The sequence below is a fragment of the Aythya marila genome (genome assembly GCF_965140915.1).
Source record: "Aythya marila genome assembly, chromosome: W".
In the NCBI taxonomy this organism is placed as follows: Eukaryota; Metazoa; Chordata; class Aves; order Anseriformes; family Anatidae; genus Aythya; species Aythya marila.
This window is the reverse complement of record NC_139081.1, coordinates 7,849,164-7,870,722: the sequence shown is the minus strand read 5'-3', so window position 1 is coordinate 7,870,722 and position 21,559 is coordinate 7,849,164. Positions and strand designations below refer to the sequence as shown.

Genomic DNA, 21,559 nt, shown 5'->3' with positions numbered 1-21,559 from the left:
AGTGATAGGACCAGCGGGAATGGTGTCAAGCTGAGGCAGGGGAGGTTTAGGCCTAGACATCAGGAAGAGGTTCTTCACCGAGAGGGTTGTTGCACACTGGAACAGGCTCCCCGGGGAAGTAGTCACTGCACCAAGCCTGTCAGAGTTTAAGAAGCATTTGGACTGTGCACTTAGTCACATGGTGTAAAATTTTTGGTAGACCTGTGCGGTGCCAGGAGTTGGACCTGATGATCCTTATGGGTCCCTTGCAACTCAGGATATTCTATGATTCTCTCTAGGTTTTGATCGGATAGCTACCAGTCTTAGTACTTGGCCAGAGTCTTGGGAGGTTTTGGTTCAAGGTTGACCTTTCCTACAAACTATATGTTGGACTCTGCATACACATTTAAATCTTCTAGTCTTCGTGTGCCTTGTCTTGCCCCCTAATTTATACTTGAGCCAGGCTCTTGAAGCAGGATTGTACAACACAGTGGTGGCTTAGGTTAGAGCTTTTTGCTACGGGAGATGGGACCTCTTTCTTTGTGCTATAACAGAGACAGGATCTTTGATAAGCCTTTGCAGGCTTCTTCTTTCTTCTGTCATGCTCCCAGAGCACCTCTTTTTCATCTTGTGCTGACATGCAGTATGTGTTTTGTCATTCTTGGCCTTAAGTGGATAGAGGTTTGATCAAGAAGATTACTTTATCTCTGGTTGCCTGCAATTAATGAGCAAGTCAAATTGACAAAGAAGGGTAAGGAGAAAGAAGTAGAAGATAAGAGACAGTACTTGTTTGCTCCTAATGTCACTTAGTGGATAGAATAAACTTTTCAAAGTCAAAACATATGGAAAACAGCATCTGGTTTTGGGATTCTGGATATTAATTGTTCTGACAGCTGAAACTTGTCTCCAGAAATCTCGTGAAGCCAGTTGGTATTGTATATTTCTCTCTGTCTCATATTTTGACTCTTACATGTTTCTGAAGACTTCCAGTCTCGGGATGATCCTCTTGCAGGAGCAGCTGCTGCTTAAAGAAAATATTATTTGTGGATCTGGATTTGACTTGTAATATTGAAGTGTGGCTTCAGATGTACTTAAGTGAATTTAAACCTGACAAAACCCTGTGGAACTTAACAGTAAAATTCCACTGTTGTCCCATTTATGTTTCTTGTGTGCAGGGTCAGAGGAAAGCTTTCTTATAAGTAGCAGAAAGGTATTGAGGTTGATTTCTGAGAGGTGCTCAGGTTCAGCTCTGAATCTGAATCTTCTGGAGGTAGAAAAATGTGGTTTGGCAAACTTGGTGAGAACAAGAACTTCAGAGACAACGTTTGTTTTTGAACGGGTTAGAAATTGTCTAGTAGCTATTTCTTGCAGTTGTTCCAGTGTCTTTCCCCCTTGAGCTGGAAATGTCAGAAGTCTATATTGACCTGTGTGCTCTGGCTATGAGGCTGTTTGGTGCAGTACAAGTTTGCATTTAGAAGAAGCTACTGAGATAGAAGCATGAATAACTGATCATTTGATCATGTCTGCAAGACATTCCCTGCATGGCCCTGGCATTTTTTTTTAGGGGTGAACATATCAATGCTTCTATTGTTCTATTCTATTTGTTACACACAGCTGATACTTTTCCAAGGAACGTGTTTGTCACCTTATCACCTTCATGCTAGGTTTTGGGAAGTTTAAGAAAGAAAAATCTGAGTCTTAGGTGGATGTAGACAGGCAAGGTATGGAAAAAGCAGCAGAACAGTCTAACTTGTTTAGAGGTGGTGTCGCTTTTGGTTTATTTTGCTAAGATTTGAGGTGTTCAAAGTGAATGCTATTTAACATAACTTGTGGAGATTAGTTAAGAATTTTGGGAGAACTTTCCTCAAGGGAAGTCGATCTACTGAAGAAGGGAAAGTTTCTGAAGCATGTTTCAGAATATCCACAGAGTTATTCATATGCTGCTAACAATAGAACTCAAAAGGCAAGACCCAGAACAGCAGGTACAGTATCTAATTAATGCATATATGCTAAGGAGGTTTAACCCATAACTGTCTGAATATAAGTGGTAGTGTCAGCAATAGGATTAAGAGTGATAACTTTCACAAGTGAATCACAAAAAAAAACACAACACACCTTAAATTCATTAGCTAATTACCATGCTGGAAATAAAATCTTGAAAAAATCTTAACTTTTATTGTTAATGTTTTTTTCCAAGCTGCAATATAAAATAGATAACACAAACATGTTGGATTTTTCTTCGAAGCAATAGGTAGACTGATTAGGAGCTGAAACCTGCTTGTTCTCATCCTCACTTGAGTGTTCACTAGAGTGGCCATGACTCTCATCAGTGACTTTCTGAAATACCAGGAACACTATTGCTTGGTCTATATAGGCATCTGATCACGAGTTTCACTTTGAACTTGGCCTTTTTATACTTGAAAATCAAAAGCATACCCTAATTGCTTGATGGATAAGGCCTGAAGACATGCCTAATTCTTGCAACATTGAGTCCACAGTTATTAGGCAACAAATGAAAAGCTGAAGTGAGGCTGGTCTGCTTAAACATGTGAATTCTATTGCAACTAAAAGCATCAGATATTTGCAGGCTTTATTAGATGCAACTAAAAGCATCAGATATTTGTAGGGCCTTATTAGATATACCTGAGATATTTTTGATGGACAACTTCTTTAACCGGTAAATGTGTTATTTTTCTGAAGGGTTTCATGTTTGTTGGCAGTTTGCTGGATGTATGGAAACTAGACATTGATCTATCTGTTCCCTAAAGTAAAATGTTTGAGAAGGGCTAGCTCTTCCAGGGACTTGAGCAGTGGATGTTGGGTTGACTTGAACTCAGGTAATCAAATGTATCTCAGAAGCTTCAGGATGAAAGGTAAAAATGTTGGCAGATATGAGCAAATAAAACCTGGTATGTGCTACGTCAAACCAGCAGTTCATTCCATTCCTTATCTAGAGTGTACTAGTCAGCACAGAATGATTCGAAGCAACTTGCAAAGAACTTTCAGGGCCCTAGTAGACATCTGTCCTTGTGTGGCTCAGAGCCAGAAACTACTCCCTTATCCTAGGGGCTGGGGGGAAAGGTTTAAGAAATCAAGATCTTTCCTGTTCTGGGGTGGGATGAAGGTAAGGTATCTGTGGAGTTACCTTCAAAGAAACAGATGGACCTTGAAGGAGCTGCTAGTGACAAGGCACTGTCTTTTGATATGTAGAAGCTCAAGACCCTGCTCGATTGACTGAGATTAGAGCCTGGACTACTGACTGTCCTAGAATAAGTCTCTCAAGGACGTAAAACTGTTGGAGAGTGTCCAGAGAAGGGCAACGAAGATGGTGAAGGGCCTAGAGGGGAAGAGGAGCGGCTGAGGTCACTTGGCCTGTTCAGACTGGAAAAGAGGAAAAGAGGAGGCTGAGGGGAGACCTCATCGCAGTCTACAACTTCCTCACGAAGGGGAGTGGAGGGGAAGGAGCCAATCTATCCTCTTTAGTCACCAGTGATAGGACCAGCGGGAATGGTGTCAAGCTGAGGCAGGGGAGGTTTAGATTTCTAGATTTTTTAGAGGCTTTAATTTCTCCTTTTTCCCTTTCTTATGTTTTGAGAACTTGTGATCTTTGTTTTACTGTTCTCACACTGCTCATCCTGTTTTTCTCAAGCTTTCACCTTATTTTGGAACAGTGAGACCTTTTACAGTCCACTTATCTACTTAGCATTTCTCCTTATTATGACTACACAACTACCTTGGAATACAGAAAATTAGTTCTCTACTGCAAAAACACAACTTAGTTTCTCACAGTTCTCCCCTCTTCTTTTCTTATTCCTATTGTTGTTTTTGCACCTCTTCACATACCGCACTCTTGAGTTTTTCCAACATTAAGGTGCAATATTCTTCTTCGGATGTCACAGGGGATGATAGATATATAATGCCATTATTATTACAATACCAACAAAAAGTTGTTTGAGCCAATTCTAATCAGGTAACCATGAAGTTAGTTTCTCCCAGATGTTTCTAAATCCCCATGAAGCGTCATCTTGAGCTACTCTATGTAGGATCTTGTTGCGTTTTTTTTTTAAGATTTTTTTTTTTTTAGATATTTTTTTTAGATTTTTGAGATCAGTCAAATTCATCTCATTTCACAGAATCACAGAACTGTAGGGGTTGGAAGGGACCTTGAAAGGTCATTGGGTCCAACCCCCCTGCCAAAGCAGGTTCCTTAGAGCAGGCTGCCCAGGTAGGCGTCCAGACGGGCCTTAAATATCTCCAGAGAAGGAGACTCCACAACCTCCCTGGGCAGCCTGTTCCAGTGCTCCATCCACCTCACCATGAAGAAGTTCTTTCACGTGCTGGTGCGGAACTTCTTGTGATCCGTTTTGTGGCCATGGCCCCTTGTCCTGTTCCCTGGAAACCACTGGAAAGAGGTTGGCCAAATCCCTCTGTCTCCCACACCTCAGGTATTTATACACATTGATGAGATCCCCTCTCAGTCTTCTTTTCTCCAGGCTGAACAGACCCAGGTCTCTCAGCCTTTCCTTATAGGGAAGATGCTCCAGGCCCCGTATCATCTTTGTGGCCCTCCGCTGGACTCCTTCCAGGAGATCCCTGTCTTTCTTGTAATGGGGAGCCCAGAACTGGACACAGGTGAGTCCTGCCCAGGGCAGAGTAGAGGGGGAGGATCACCTCCCTTGACCTGCTGGCCACACTCCACATTAAATCAAAGTAAAGATTTGATCTACATATATACAGCAACTAGTAATAATTACAGTGCACGCTCCTCCTTGTGAGGTTATTAATAAATCTAATACTATTCGATTCTAGTGTACTATTTTTGCAAACTTATCAAACTTATTTTCTAGTTCTTCAGTTATAGTTGAGATATTTACAATAGCTTTTTCTGATTCACTCAGCCCTAACCAAGGTAAAAACCACCTTGCAAAACTGTGAAATGCTAGAGAATTTTAGTAGAGGATTATCTGGAGTCTGCTTAATTCTGTGTGTGGTCTCAAGGGCCTTTGGCTTTGTGGGTCTTCAGTAATAGTTACATTTGGAATTATTGCCTCCAGGATGCAAGCTCTCTTCCATCCTAGGGGTAACATCTTCCTGGCTTTATTGCCACATTGTTGCAGGAAGCACGGCCGAAAGCACGACAGACACCAGCAGTCAGATCATGCTCCATTTTATTGCCCGAATAGCCTAACTTTTATAAAGAACTTAACAGGGGTGGACAGTGTTTCACACAAGATTATTGGTCAAAAGCACTCAGACAAACAGCTACAAGAAAACAACCCCACCTGCAAGAAAACAACCCCCTTGTGATTAGCAGTCACATAGACCTTGTCCTTGAGGCCAGCTACTGGTAACAATATTTTCCTGAATTCCTCAATTGGGCGATGTGGGAACACTGTCATGGGAACTTCTCATAGTTGCCCTGGTAGCTTGGTTTGCTCAGCTACAGCAAGCCATGGGATTTTTGCTGTTTCAAGAAATCCCTCAACAATTCCCCCTTCTTCTTTTGAGCAAACCAAGCCTGACACAGCAGTTTTACAAGTAACTCTTTAGCTATACTTACAACACACAACGATGATTACCACCACCATAAACCAAATCCTTAATCCCCTTGTGATTAAACCCAACAACCATCTACACTTTGTTTCAAACAAGTCAGTGAACCATTGATTGAAAGGATTGATACCATATTGAATCTTTCTCATGTGCTCTTTCAGGAAAGTAATGGATTTGTGAATTGACTCATTATGATCAGAAAGGTTTAAACAGTACATTCCCTTAAAGTCCTCACACCCATTCCTTTGAGCCAAAAGCAAGATGTCAATAGCAGCTTGATCCTGTAAAAGCAGATGTCGCAGACTATTTTGATCTAGTAACATCTCCTCAAGTATCTCTGTCGTGGCATAGGCTTGCCTCTCGGCCCAGCATACCAATTTTTCTAAGTTGTTACGTGTGGCCGCAGATGCCACTCCAGGCACTGAAATTGCCAATGCCGCTCTAGCTGCAACCCCACACAATTCAACATTATCATTGCAATCCAATGCAAGCAATGTCCATTTATGTCTGGTGATCTCACGCAACTGTAACAAGCTAGGAGCAAATACAATGAGTTTATCTATGTAACATGGACATCTGATAGCATTTGCAGGGATACCTTGCCAGGCCCCATCCCCACAAATCAGAAGCACATCAGGAGGTAAGGCCAAAGCTGTACAATTGTTCCAAACACTGTAGTTGTTACCCCTTGTCTCCATGCTATAAACCCCTAAACCCTGCTTAGCAGCGTCATTGCAATCACAGGTGTTATTTGTGTCTTTGTACCAGTATGGCCTTTTCCAGGTTCCTGTAGCAGGAATCATCTGATATCCACGGCTACGTTCACTTTTGTAGCCACCTTTCAGGTTGATACACATTTGACTACAGATACCAAGGTTTTGACATTCATCAATGTCTCCACAGTTTCTCTTGTCTATAAACTCAAACCCAGCTGGACAGTCACATTCATTTATGATGCATTCCTCCAGGGGCTCATCACCCCAGTCCTTGCAGTCTCTCTGCTGGTTACACACTTTATTGATACCTATGCATTCTCCACTTCTGCACTTGAATTTGCCAGGTCCAGAGCACTGAATAACATTGTTACAGTTTGCTTCATCAGTGCCATACAGACAGTCTCTCACACCACTGCACTGCCTACTCCCATGGACACAGTTCCCATCTTCACATCTGAACTGGTCTGGCCTGCAGGTCCGAGAAGGGCAGTTAATTTCATCACTTCCATCCTTGCAATCAGGATCTCCATCACATCGCCACTTCTTGTGGATACATTCACCTGAGCCGCACTGCACCTCACTCGTAGAATACTTCACTGGAGGTGCAGGCTGGCGGCCACACTGCTCCAAAGATTCATCCGAGTGGTCGGAGCAGTCAGCATCATCAACACACACCCAGCTGATAGGGATGCAGGTAGAACTCTTGCACTGAAACTCATGAACACCACAAGTAGGAGGTGCACACTCCAGCTCATCGCTACCATCGCTGCAGTCATCTTGAACATTGCAGACAAAGCTTTTGGAAATACATTGCCCACTACTGCATGTGAATTCTGCTGCACTACAAGTCACAATGCCACAATTCTCTTCATCTTCTCCACTGTCGCAGTCCTTTTCACCATCACATTTCCAGGACACTGGGATACACTGGGTTGACTGAGGACCACACCTGATTTCATTTACCCGGCATGTTCTCGTATGACACAGCTCAGCACTCTCGTCAGACCCATTTTCACAGTCCGGATCCCCATCACACTGCCATCTATTTGGCACACACTGACCACTGTTGCACACAAAGTCAGATTCAGCACACGTCTTCTTCACACAAGCACTCTCATCACTGCCATCTAAGCAGTCTTCACATTTTGCTCTAGCACCGTCGGCAGCAGTGCACAGGCCGGCGAGGGCGAGCAGCAGGCAGAGCGCCCCGCAGCGCGGCAGCACCCACCGCCGCCCTGCACCTGTGTCACTTATACTGCGCCTATTACCCATGCTGTTAGTGTCAATGGCATCCTCCTGGTACCGTTTCTGTCTTTGTCGCCCCTTACTCTCCCCCTTTTCTTTTTTGCCACTGACCATTCACCACAAATGGATGAGACACATGATTACTAGTTAGGAAAGAGAGTGTAACGTCTGCTATACGGCTGCAGGCCATGCCAGCTGCAACCCTAGAAGCTGTTTGTGAACGAGACTGACTGACGGTGGTCATTTGGCGGTGTAATCTGCGTCTCTGCACTCCTGCCCTGCAATAGAGCTAAATCGTCATTAATAGTCTGTAGAATGTGGCAACCCCACGGAATCTTATCCAGAAACATAGTTATAACACCGATCTGGGGACGAATAGTCTTTTTTGCATTGCAAGATAACTTCTTATAAAAAGAATGCCAGAGAGAAGCAGCACAGCCGCTGCTGCCGCTGCCTCCATGGTTACGTCAGACAGGCTGCAGGGTCCTGATGTCCGTCCCTCTGCTCTGTGCCGACTCGCCACACGGTGAGGGTCGGCTGCCGTTGTCCACTGACGCCTCTGGTCTCCCGTAGTAACTCGATCTCAGATGGCCCGTATCACACCGCGATTACTTCAGTTTCATGCGATTACTTCAAATTTCCCGCGTCCCTCCGCAATTCCGCGTCTCACCGCGATTCCCTTTTCCGCGTCTCTCCGCGATTCCTTTTTTCGCGTCCCCCCGCGATTCCGCGTCTCTCCGCGATTCCCTTTTCCGTGTCTCTCCGCGATTCCGCGTCTCACCGCGATTCCTTTTTCCGCGTCTCTCCACGATTCCCTTTTCCGCGTCTCTCCGCGATTCCGCGTCTCACCGCGATTCCTTTTTCCGCATCCCCCTGCGATTCCGCGTCTCTCCGCGATTCCCTTTTCCGCGTCTCTCCGCGATTCCGCGTCTCACCGCGATTCCTTTTTCCGCGTCTCTCCGCGATTCCACGTCTCTCCGCAATTCCGCGTCTCTCCGCGATTCCGCATCTCTCCGCGATTCCTTTTTCCGCGTCTCTCCACGTCCCGTTTCTCACCCCGAGGCCGTTGCCCAGGTCGGTTAGTAGGGTGTTTCAATGCTTCTCTCTGTGCGGTGGTCGGCTTGCCGTGTGCCTCGGATCTCACGGCGCCGCTCCGATGTCCCGGCACCGCTCCGATGTCCCGGCCTCAGCCTGTTCGGATCTCAGCCTGTTCGGGCGCCATATGTTGCAGGAAGCACGGCCGAAAGCACGACAGACACCAGCAGTCAGATCATGCTCCATTTTATTGCCCGAATAGCCTAACTTTTATAAAGAACTTAACAGGGGTGGACAGTGTTTCACACAAGATTATTGGTCAAAAGCACTCAGACAAACAGCTACAAGAAAACAACCCCACCTGCAAGAAAACAACCCCCTTGTGATTAGCAGTCACATAGACCTTGTCCTTGAGGCCAGCTACTGGTAACAATATTTTCCTGAATTCCTCAATTGGGCGATGTGGGAACACTGTCATGGGAACTTCTCATAGTTGCCCTGGTAGCTTGGTTTGCTCAGCTACAGCAAGCCATGGGATTTTTGCTGTTTCAAGAAATCCCTCAACACCACATAGCCAGTACCATTCCTTGCTATTCGGGACAGGCCATCCAGTTACAGGATTATCATGTTGTATCTGATGTGCATTATGTATACTAGCATTCCTGTGGCTACCGTATTAGGTACAGTATGGATTATTCCCTACTTCATGGATATTTCCACACCCAAGGTCAGTAATATTGTCCCCTGAGTTTCTGTCGTTGTTGAAAAGGCACCTTTGATAACACAGTATATTGTAGCCAGGATTATGTGTCGGGAGCTCAACTTTAAAATCTGTTCCTTCCCAGGACTGAGTATGATCTGTCATTTTTAGAAATCTAGAGAATCCAGGTACAGTTGCTGCTGGAAATAGCAATCAGGGACAAGGCCTTTTCAGTCTTTCTAGGCATCTGGGTGCAAATCCAACAATTATTTTGAGACAGAACTTGAGAGATGTTCTGGATTAGTTGGAAATGCTGATTTTTCCCTCCATCTTATCACTAATCCATTGAGAATAGGTATTACTAAGATAAACTTAAAATACAACATTTCTCTCTATATATATACACACCGAGATAATAATTAAGGAATAATTAAGAAAAAATAAAAATCACAAACTAATAAGGATTCTTCTGGTGGGGATTAAATAGCCCCCTTTCTCCCACTTCACACAGAATCACAGAATCACAGAATTTCTAGGTTGGAAGAGACCTCAAGATCATCGAGTCCAACCTCTGACCTAACGCTAACAATCCCCACTAAACCATATCCCTAAGCTCTACATCTAAACGTCTTTTAAAGACTTCCAGGGAGGGTGACTCCACCACTTCCCTGGGCAGCCTGTTCCAGTGTCCAACAACCCTTTCGGTAAATAAGTTCTTCCTAACATCTAACCTAAAACTCCCCTGGCGCAACTTTAGCCCATTCCCCCTTGTCCTGTCACCAGGCACGTGGGAGAACAGACCAACCCCCACCTCACTACAGCCTCCTTTAAGGTATCTGTAGAGAGCAATAAGGTCGCCCCTGAGCCTCCTTTTCTCCAGGCTGAACAAGCCCAGCTCCCTCAGCCGCTCCTCGTAGGACTTGTTCTCCAGGCCCCTCACCAGCTTCGTCGCCCTTCTCTGGACCCGCTCAAGCACCTCGATGTCCTTCTTGTAGCGAGGGGCCCAAAACTGAACACAGTACTCGAGGTGCGGCCTCACCAGAGCTGAGTACAGGGGGACAATCACTTCCCTAGACCTGCTGGTCACACTGTTTCTGATACAAGCCAGGATGCCTTTGGCCTTCTTGGCCACCTGAGCACACTGCTGGCTCATATTCAGCCGACTATCAACCATCACTCCCAGGTCCTTCTCTGCCTGGCAGCTCTCCAACCACTCATCTCCCAGCCTGTAGCTCTGCTTGGGGTTGTTGCACTCCAGGTGCACTTGGCCTTGTTGAACTTCATACAGTTGACCTCAGCCCATCGGTGCAGCCTATCCAGATCCTCCTGCAGAGCCTTCCTACCCTCAAGCAGATCGACACACACACCTAACTTGGTGTCATCTGCGAACTTACTGAGGGTGCACTCAATGCCCTCATCCAGATCATCGATGAAGATATTAAGATGAAGATCATCGATGAAGATATTATCAGTGCCCCAGCACTGAGCCCTGGGGGACGCCACTAGTGACTGGCCTCCAACTGGACTTGACTCCATTTACCACGACTCTTTGGGCCCAGCTATCCAGCCAGTTTCTAACCCAACGAAGCGTGCGCCAGTCCAAGCCAAGAGCAGTCAGTTTCTTGAGGAGAATGCTGTGGGAGACGGTGTCAAAAGCCTTGCTGAAGTCAAGGTAGACCACATCCACAGCCTTTCCCTCATCCACCCAGCGTGTCACTTTGTCATAGAAGGAGATCAGGTTTGTCAAGCAGGACCTGCCTTTCATAAACCCATGCTGACTGGGCCTGATCGCCTGCTTGCCCTGCAAGTGCTGCGTGATGACTCTCAAGAGGATCTGCTCCATGAGCTTCCCTGGCACTGAGGTCAAACTGACAGGCCTATAGTTTCCTGGGTCTACCCTCCGGCCCTTCTTGTAGATGGGCGTCACATTTGGTAGACGCCAGTCAACTGGGACCACCCCCGATAGCCAGGACTGCTGATAAATGATGGATAGTGGCTTGGCCAGCTCCTCTGCCAGTTCTCTCAGTACCCTTGGGTGGATCCCATCCGGCCCCATCGACTTGTGCACATCCAAGTGCCGTAGCAGGTCACCAACCAGTTCTTCATGGATAGTGAGGGCCACATCCTGCTCCCCATCCCCTTCCACCAGCTCAGGGTACTGGGTATCCAGAGAACAACCGGTATTGCCGCTAAAGACTGAGGCAAAGAAGGCATTAAGCACCTCCGCCTTTTCCTCATCTCTTGTAACTAAGTTTCCCCCCGCATCCAGTAAAGGATGGAGATTCTCCTTAGTCCTCCTTTTTGTGTTGATGTATTTATAGAAACGCTTTTTGTTATCTTTATCGGCAGTAGCCAGATTGAGCTCCAGATGAGCTTTGGCCTTCCTAATTTTGTCCCTGCACAGCCTCGCTACATCCTTATAGTCCTCCCTAGTGGCCTGCCCACTTGTCCAAAGATTATAAACCCTCTTTTTTCTCCTAAGCTCAAGCCACAATTCTCTGTTGAGCCAGGCTGGTCTTCTTCCCCGCCAGCTCGTCTTTGACGTGGGGACAGACCATTCTTGCGCCATTAAGATTTCCCTCTTGAAGAGCGCCCAGCCTTCCTGGACCCCTCTGCCCTAGATAGTGTTAACCTTAAAAGTCTTAGAAGTCTTTGTTAATGCAGTCTCTCAGGTATCAGGGTTAACTGATGCTTTTACCCAAGTATGAGTCCATCCTTTTTCAGCCGTTCTTCCTGTCGTCTCAGTATTTGGGAGCACTTGTAACAGTCTGTCCCATTCAGGTTGCAGTTTGTTCTCTCCATGTTCGCATCAAAACACAGTCTCCTGCTCGGAATGGATGGATCAGGACTTCCAAGGGTGGGGTTTGAGCTAATGATCCACAGGTCCTGAGAGATGACAAAGAGGATGACAGTCTGAGTATATAACTCTTAAGAAAAGTTTCTCACACTAATTTTATGTTGGTGTAATTGCATAGCTCTGAATTACGTGCAAGCTCTCCCTTTGACTGGATTTACACCCCTGAGCTCAGAATCTGCTTTAGCCTTTGGCTTTCATCCAAGAGTCTTAAAGCACCTAATGAACTTTGTAATTTGCCCTTGTAATGCCAAAGAGCAAACCTATGGTATGCTCAGAAAGGTTAAGGGCTGGTTCCAAACCCTGGTGAAGTGTCTGAGTACTTTTTTCAGATTTAGGCTGGATCTTTAAGGACTTGTTTGGATATGGAGCAAATACCTGGAAGTGATCATGGTTATAGCCTAGCGTTCAGACAGTGCTTCTGGATCTAGATACATGGAGAAGCTAACTTGCTGAAGTGTTTTTTGTTGTTGTTGTTGTTGTTTTTTTTGTTTGTTTGTTTTTGATGAGCTGAGTGCTGGTGGGGTGAAACGATTCTTGGTTTCCAGACTTAGGCTGCTGAGCTCAGAATGTGTCCCCTGGCTGCTTTGCCTCCCAGGCTTGTGCAGGATCTTCAGGCTTATTGTGGGGTTGAAGTTGCTGTGTAATCATTATCCATCTGTATTCCATGCAATTATTATGAATGTTGTTGAACTCCCTGGAGGTAAAATTAAATCAGAACTTGTTTTTTTTTTTTTTCAAGCTCCTGTTTTTGTTTCTCCCTTCTCTTTAACAACCCTGTTTCCCAGGAGACCACTCGATATGTCCTCATGTTTCCAAGAGACTGCAGTTCAATAGGTTGGTAGTTAATTGCCAGTTGGAAGTTTCCAGATGTTTGTACAATAGCCCAAAGAGCTGTCCACTGGTAGCAAATGAAAAGCTGGAAAGATATCCAAACAAAGCATCTTTTGGCTAATTTACATATGTTTGTAAAACTTGGCATGTTTGAGAGAAACGGAATTGAAATGAGGAACAGCTAGGAGCAAGTTCTTCATTATCAATAATTAGTCAATTAGACTTTTTGTTCAGATTCAGATATAATTGTAAAGCACTGCACTTATTATTTTTTCTATTACTTATTATCATTATCACCAGTACAAGCAGATGATGGGCATAATGCACTGCCTTCACCCTATTTTCTTTAAGAGATGTGTTCAGGAATATTGATTACACTGGGCTGTTCCACGGGTCTGGCTGGTGCAAAGAATTTATTACAGAATATGAAACCTTTCACTCTGAAACCAGATTCACATCCAGCCCAAACAGCTGATGGCAAGTGAGCTGTTAAGTGCGGTTAGAGTTTTTCATCATTTTTTGGTGAAATAAGTGGTTCTCTGCACAGTCAAAACTTTCTATGGGGAAAAATGATTGCTTTGAAATTGTTTTCCTATCTGGGGAAAAAAAATCATATTTTTTCAACAGCTTGACTTCTTTTCATGAAACCAAATGTAGTTGCTTCATATGGTATTATTTCAAGACTCTCAGCTGTTTAGAGGGTTGTATTCTGTGATGTTAACTTGAGTGCTTAGTGCTCTGTTCTTTAACCAACGTCCTCCAGGAAGGAGGACTCCTTTGGAGAAGTTGCATGGATGTACAGTGAAAGGGGCACCCTAAGAAAAGTAACATGTGAAGGAGGTGCTGCAAGTGTAACTGCATTAAGCATCGCATATCAAGGGCAGATCAAGTATTTGGATGTTTGGTTGGGGGGAGGCAAGAGATCTTTGTCTTAACAGATTTCATGTATCAGTTTCTTATGTATTATTCCATCCTGCAGGAGTTATTTATTGCAAGCCAGGTGTTAATGTTTTTGGAAAATACTTCTTTATCTGACTGTTCTATCCCTACAGAGCAATCCTGTGTGATAAGGCAATAGAAAAAGCATGAACTGGCCTTCCCAAGTTGAGATTTGAGGCCTATCATAGATTAAGCTGTATTTTCCTCCAGCTGGCCATTGCTGGGATGAGATTTTTCACTGTCTCTGTCTTGGTTCCACTCGAGTGGGCAGCCGAGCTCCACCACAGATGCTCTCTCACTCCCCCTCCTCAAAGAGGAATGGGGAGAAAATATGTGAAAAGGGCTCAAAGGTTGAGATAAGGATGAGAAAATCACTCAGTAATTATTGTAATGGGCAAAACAGACTCGGCATAAGGGGATAGTAAGATAGTAGACTTCTGCTCCGGCGCCTGGAGCACCTCTCCCCCTCCTTCTACACTGACCTTGGTGCCTGCAAGGCCGTTCCTCACTGCTCTCACTCTCCCGGCTGCTGTGTGGCTCAGTGTTTTTTTCCCTGTCTTAAATATGCTCTCACAGAGGCGCAAAACAATATCGCTTATTGGCTCAGCTCTGGAAAACAATGGGGCCCTTCCCAAACATGGGGCAGCTTCTAGATCTTTCTCACAGAAACCACCCCTATGGCCCCCTGCTACCAAAACCTTGCCACGTAAACCCACTACAGTCTCTAAGCAATCAAAACTTGAAATCACAGTTTTTTTTCCTAAATAAATGAATTTGCCCAACAAGATTGGGATAGTGCAATTCATGTGCAGAATATGTTTAAGGAATGAGTTGTTTTTTTTAAAGAAAGAAAAAAAAAGAACTTTACAAAACATTTTTGCCCCAGAAGTGTTTTGTCTGACCATATGAAAGCCAATATGAAAGACAATATGAATTGGATTTCTTCTTCTCACTTTCAAGTCCTTTTGTCCCAAGCACATTGTTCAGGAAATCAGTGATGTCTGGGAGTTCAGTACTTCTGCCACTTGCACAAACATCATTAGAGAGGACTTGATGGAGGTTGCTCCCTGATGAGAACTTGGCCCCACACATACCTCCTGGGAAACTTGGAAGGAATCTTTGCCTTCACAAGTCACGAGGTTGTAGGAGTTGAAGGATGTTACCCTGAACTGTCATCACAGCCATCACAATAAGGAGAAAAATATAGCTATCATTATGGGAGCTTTACACTGCATAGATTATCTCTATAACAGTGCACTATGATGTGCCTAATTAGACTGTAACAGCTGCTCCACGTCTGCTACTAAAGGGAGAATTTCTTATTGTGTCTAGTCAACAGAGAGCTCTCAATCTGTGATTTAGCACTGAAATTAAATTTAAGAATAGTTTCCCATTTGATTATCCAGCTATGGGTGACTTAAGGATCCTTTTCAATGCATTACCTCCACTAGCTGTAAACTTTCTCTACCACAGTTTCTTCCCTTTCTATAGCAGATGCAGACTGAAAGCTCATCTGTTTAAAGCTGGAAGGGAATGATCCCAAATAATTCCAATTAGAGGATGCAAACTTCCTGTCATTCAGTCTCCTTTCTTGACTGTCAGTTTCTGCTTCTGGGAGTCTCAACTGAGACAAATGTTATTGTCTTGACTACGTTGAAAAGAACAAGACCTTCAGAAAGGTAGGGCAAAAATTAGTTTTTTTCTTCCGTGTGAAAGCGAAACAAGTATCTGGTTTGTGTCTTCATTTCAGGGGAGTTAGGATGACTGCCCCATGATAATTTTTAAGGAAATTATACTTACTCCTTAGTCCCTTGTGCATACTAATATATATATAAAAAAAATATAAAGTAAGATGAAGCTTACTTACAATGTAAACAGATGAAGCTTGCAAAAGAGATAAAGGATAATAAGATATATATTTTTTTTAAGTATGTAAACAGTAAAAGGAAGACTAGGGATAATGTGGGTGCCTTGCTGAACGAGGGGGGTGTCCTCGTAACAGGAGATACTGAGAAGGTGGAGATACTGAATGATTTCTTTGCTTCAGTCTTTGTTTCGAGGACCGCCCCCCCCCCCCCCCCCCCCCCCCCCCCCCGGGACTCCTCGACTCTGGAGGGAGGAGAAAGAGTCTGGGAAATGGAGCTCTCCACCCTGGCTGTTGAGGGAGTGGTTCGGGAGCATCTGAGTGGGCTCAACTCACACAAATCCATGGGCTCCGATGGGGTGCATCCACGTGCTGAGGGAGTTAGTGGAGGTGATAACCGAACCGCTCTCTATCATCTTTGAAAGGTCCTGGAGAACAGGAGAGGTGCCTGAAGACTGAAGGATAGCCAGTGTCACTCCAGTCTTCAAGAAGGGCAAGAAGGAGGATCCGGGAAACTACAGGCCAGTCAGTCTCACCTCTGTCCCTGGAAAGGTGTTGGAACAGCTTGTTCTGGATGCCATCTCCAAGCAAGTGGAAGAGAAGAAGGTTATGAGGAGTCGTCAGCATGGATTCACCAAGGGGAAGTCATGCTCGACCAATCTCATTGCCTTCTATAATGGCATCACCGGCTGGGTAGATGAGGGGAGAGCAGTGGATGTCATCTACCTTGACTTTAGCAAGGCTTTTGGTACTGTCTCCCATGACATCCTGCTAGCAAAGCTGAGAAAGTGTGGGATAGAGGAGTGGATAGTACGGTGGGTTGAGAACTGGCTGACTGGCCGAGCTCAGAGGGTGGTGATCGGCAGCACAGAGTCCGGCTGGAGACCTGTGACTAGCGGTGTTCCCCGTGGGTCAGTGCTGGGTCCAGTCTTGTCCAACATCTTCATCGATGACCTTGATGAGGGAATAGTGTCCGTCCTCAGCAAGTATGTCGATGACACAAAGCTGGGAGGAGTGGCTGACACGCCAGAAGGCTGGACCAGCGAAGGCTGGATTCAGCGAGACCTGGACAGGCTGGAGAGCTGGGCAGGAAGAAACCAAATGAGGCTTAACAAGGGCAAGCGTAGAGTCCTGCACCTGGGCAGGAACAACCCGAAGTATCAGTACAGGCTGGGGGGCGACCTGCTGGAGAGGAGCTCTGAGGAGAAGGACCTGGGAGTCCTGGTGGACGACAGGTTGGCCATGAGCCAGCAGTGTGCCCTGGAGGCCAAGAAGGCCAATGGGATCCTGGTGTGCATTAAAAGGAGCGTGGCCAGCAGGTCAAGGGAGGTGATCCTCCCCCTCTACTCTGCCCTGGGCAGGACTCACCTGGAGTACTGTGTCCAGTTCTGGGCTCCCCATTACAAGAAAGACAGGGATCTCCTGGAAAGAGTCCAGCGGAGGGCCACAAAGATGATACGGGGCCTGGAGCATCTTCCCTATAAGGAAAGGCTGAGAGACCTGGGTCTGTTCAGCCTGGAGAAAAGAAGACTGAGAGGGGATCTCATCCATGTGTATAAATACCTGAGGTGTGGGAGACAGAGGGATTTGGCCAACCTCTTTTCAGTGGTTTAGGGAGACAGGACAAGGGGTAATGGCCACAAGATGGAGCACAGGAAGTTCCACACCAGCATGCGAAAGAACTTCTTCATGGTGAGGTGGATGGAGCACTGGAACAGGCTGCCCAGGGAGGTTGTGGAGTCTCCTTCTCTGGAGATATTTAAGGCCCGTCTGGACGCCTACCTGGGCAGCCTGCTCTAAGGAACCTGCTTTGGCAGGGGGGTTGGACCCCATGATATTTTGAGGTCCCTTCCAACCGCTACAATTCTGTGATTCTGTAAACATGTGTTTTGTTCTTCAGTAATATTGTTTAAGGAACCAACCTGAATAAAATGGTGTCTGTTGCATGGTTAATCTCAGTGGTGATCAAAGCTGAAAAGAGTTGAGTCTACTGTTTGCTCACCTGTTGCATGGTTTTCATGTGTGTGTGGAGAAGGTGAGTGGGTCAAGATGAGGTTTTGGGAGATGTTTGTTTCCTTGGCAGTCTGTCAGTTCTTGTTTTCCTCCTGGAAGATGCTCACAGTTTGAGGGACATGCTGCCTGAACCTTGAGAGATATGATTCTTCCACTTTAAGGAGCTGGCAAGGTTGCAGGCACTCTGTAGTAACTTTGGAGAAAATGTCCTCTGCATAACAAGCATTTCTTTGCTGCAGGAACTGGCAGGTTTTCATTATACTGCAGTAGGAAGGGAAGATCTGATCACATGAGAATTATAAAAGCACAGAACTGTAGGGGTTGGAAGGGACCTCGAGATCATCCGGTCCAACCCCAGACATTTATAACTGATGTATAAGAGCAGTTATAACAGTTATATCTGTTATATAATAAACATCTATAACTGATATAGGATTCCAGTGTTGACCAGTTATACAAGAAGAGGTGGATGGATGTGGGGAGAGAAGGTTTGGTAAGGTTTTTTGCTCTGCCCTCCTATGACAGGGCTTTAGTCCTTGTAGTTCTTAAAACAGCTTTGTGGAAGAAATGGACATGTGATCCATTGGGGTATCTATGAAGTTCTGGTGGTCTATAAATCACCATGTTTTTTTTGTTGTTGTTTGAGGCTTTGCTGGGACTGGCTTCCAGCCATGTGCACAAAGGCAGTGAGCCCTTGCAGCAGCGTGTGCAGGATTGTGACTTTCTGGTGTGAATGCAAACAGAGAATACTTGTGGATGCGAGTCAGGCTGAGCACTAGGTATAATCCTCTGCAGTAGGAAGTCCCAAATCCTTTTATGCCCTTTACTCAAAGTGCTTGGTTACAGAAGAAAGGCATGCGACCTTCAGCATGGTGTAACAACAGTAAGGGGCTTGTTCCCAGTGCTGCTGCTAGAGTAGGATCTCATGCCCTACCTTGGCACAATGTGTGGGTTCTTTTGAGTTCCCAAATTTTGTATGGTCCTCCATATCTGATACTTAAGTCTGTATTCAGGCAGAAACAAACACTCATATCTATGCTGTTGCTCACTTTTCACAAAGGCGAAGAGGAAGTTCTTCATTAGTAGTTCAACAGTAAAGAGATTTTATGGTTGACTTACTGGGAATTGAATGATGGGAAAGTGGTTTGTTCTACATCCCATGTTTAAACAGATCCTCTCTGAAGCACTTCTCTTACCGAGTGTCTTTTATTTACAGGCTGTGCCTTCCTAACATACTGTGAAAGGGAGTCTGCTCTAAAGGCCCAGAGTGCCCTGCATGAACAGAAGACACTGCCAGGGGTGAGTCCAGCTTGATCATCTTCTAAAACAAACAAACAAAAAATAAATAAAAATTGAAATGGATTACATATGGAGTTCCCATCTTGGGCTTGGAAGCATAATGAATTCAGTTGCTTGAATAATTCACTATCTGCATTGTGCTAATAAAATAAAATCAGGATACCACCAACCCACCCAAATGGTTTCCATGCAGAAAAAGAAAAGCCTTTTGCTCTTATCAGGAGCTAGGAAAACAGTAATTAACTGGTTATGGGCTGGATTCTACCAGCTTTACTCAGGTGAGGAAAGGCTTTATGTGTATGACTGCTATGGTGAACTGCTCACTGGGTGCTACCTCTTACTATTTTTCTTCTATGAAGCAAGGTGTGGTACTGACAAATCAAGAAACAGATCGCATTATTGAGTTATCATGGGATGAAAACATATTTCTGATGACAAAGTGGTTTGACTCCATTACTTTAGTATTCAAGCAGCTGTAGCAGATTGGAAAGGCAGTGAGACAAGGAGAAAAGAGAGAGAGAATAGATGAACACAAGGAAATGAGGAAAATTATTCACATGAGCAAGATATAAGGTTCAGACAATGCAAGCAGAGCTAAACATAGAATCAGCATTATGTGGGGAAGACCTGCTCTGCTGAGATGGGTTTCCAGTTTAGCAGTAATCAAAAGGAGGGAGGGAGATACTATTTAGATTCAGCTGGGGTGCATGGATTAGAAACAGCTGAGTGTAGCACTCCTGCACTTTGCAAACCAGAATAAGGCTGGCTTGATGCTAAAGTCAGTGATCACGTGATTAAGAGTGGGATCCTGAGGGTCCCAGGTTGCATCTAAAACAAGAGGGAATTGATCCAAAAGTCTGTCATCTTTACTTGGTGTTGAATGACCGAGTCCTGTCTACCCATAACCTACCTTTCCTCAAAACCTGAGATACACCAGTTGCTCTGTTTCTGAAGAAAGTGTTGGTTCTGCTCTGCTTGTTTCCATCATCCTGGGTCTGTTTACCTATCTCTTTGCCACCTTGCCAGTACAGAGATGCCCACACACTTGCTCATCTACATCTATCTTTGCTTTAAAGGCCATACCTTATGTAAAATATATACATATTTCATTCCCTAGAAATAAATTTTTGTCAGCTGACAACTCCCTCAGAATTATTTTTTTCCAGAAACCCCTTAGCCACAGATTGAAAGTAACTTGGATCTTTTGGGAAGTTTATTTTTTTCTTCCTTTTTGTTGTTTCTAACAAGTGATGTTTTCCTTATTTATGACTTACCTGACTGCGCTTGATAACATGCACCAACAATATCAAGAATAGTTCATCATAAAGTCAAAAGTACTTGTAAGGTTGAGGGTCTAAGTCCTCATTCATATGAGTTCACAGATGACACATATAACACCTTCTCTTGACCCTCTGGAGTCTGTGACACAAACAGCACTACTGAGAAAGTATCAAAAATAATTAACAAGGCTGGTATAGGAAGAGAAATAGTACTACAGTGAGCCACTGAATTAAGATGCTTCTTTCCCCTCCATCAGTAAACTGTATTTATCCTCACTTGCAACGTTGCTGTTCGTGTTCTTGTGTTCTGAAAAAGTTCAGTTGTTTTAATAATATGCACATGAATGCTAATGTATGGAAATGGTGAGGCATCAGGAGTTTGTGTCCAGATTCAGATGCCTTGCCTCTTAGCTATGTATCACTGTTTTTAGTGGAGTGGCTGCGTGCACATATTTTACAGTAATTACTTTCTGGATGTGTTTTGCAAGATGACAGAAATGTTTCACATATTTCCATGTTATATGTGGGACATAAAGTCATCTTGTGGAATAATCAAAGACTTCCAAGCAGGTATGTGTTGATTAATAAAGTTTTATGGCACTTTGTTTTTGGGCAGTGAGGAATCATGATGGATATTTTGAAGCAACTAGAATGGAATGTAAAGCATAAAATTATTAGTTGAATCCTCTTCCTCGAAATGAATTACTCTTTTGGATAGTTTGAAATTCTCACCTATAATTGAAAGTTAACATAGCAGGGGATGTATATGTAAAGAGCACTTTTGCAAGCATCAGCCATTCCAAATGAAAGCATTTACTTGTGACTGTTTATTTTACATATAATAGGGGAGCTGGATGATGAAGTATATTAGTTCTTTAATAATTTATAGAAATGCTTTGATGTTGCAGTAATTACATTAAAGGTCACATATCAAAGGTAATTTGGTTGGACAGCTGTGATGGTTTCTCAGAAGCAATCAATATTGCTGTCCGTGGTGCTGATTTTACCAAGGGGAGTGTCAGATTAAAGGAGGCTTATTACCAGCCAGACAGAGGGAAATCAAGAACAGATTGGAGAGATGCACAGTTCTTTTTCCCCACCTATAATTAACACTGTTCACCATAATCTGTGCTAATCCTTTATAGTGGGAAACCATGGTGTTTGTATTTTTTCCGACATCATAAAAAGCAAATTAGGCAAAGAAGAGTAATTTGGGGGAGAGGGAAGGAGGTAGTAGAGGAAAGTAAA

At 44.5% G+C, this 21,559-nt stretch overlaps 1 protein-coding gene and 1 long non-coding RNA gene across 2 annotated transcripts in view; one reads left to right on the top strand and one right to left on the bottom strand.

Annotated features, from left to right (window-relative positions):
* Nucleotides 1–21,559, top strand: part of LOC309889429 — a 138,545-nt gene that overhangs the window by 74,225 nt on the left and 42,761 nt on the right. The window contains exon 2 of the long non-coding RNA XR_014319241.1: nt 18,949–19,031. This is a non-coding gene — a long non-coding RNA (uncharacterized lncRNA). The remainder of the gene's footprint in view (nt 1–18,948; nt 19,032–21,559) is intronic.
* LOC309889415 (very low-density lipoprotein receptor-like) lies at nt 4,107–7,520 on the bottom strand (the record flags this gene model as incomplete). Its single annotated transcript, XM_082782230.1, has 2 exons — nt 4,107–4,122; nt 6,298–7,520. The coding sequence occupies 2 exons, from the start codon at nt 7,518–7,520 to the stop codon at nt 4,107–4,109; spliced, it is 1,239 nt and encodes a 412-aa protein (XP_082638356.1).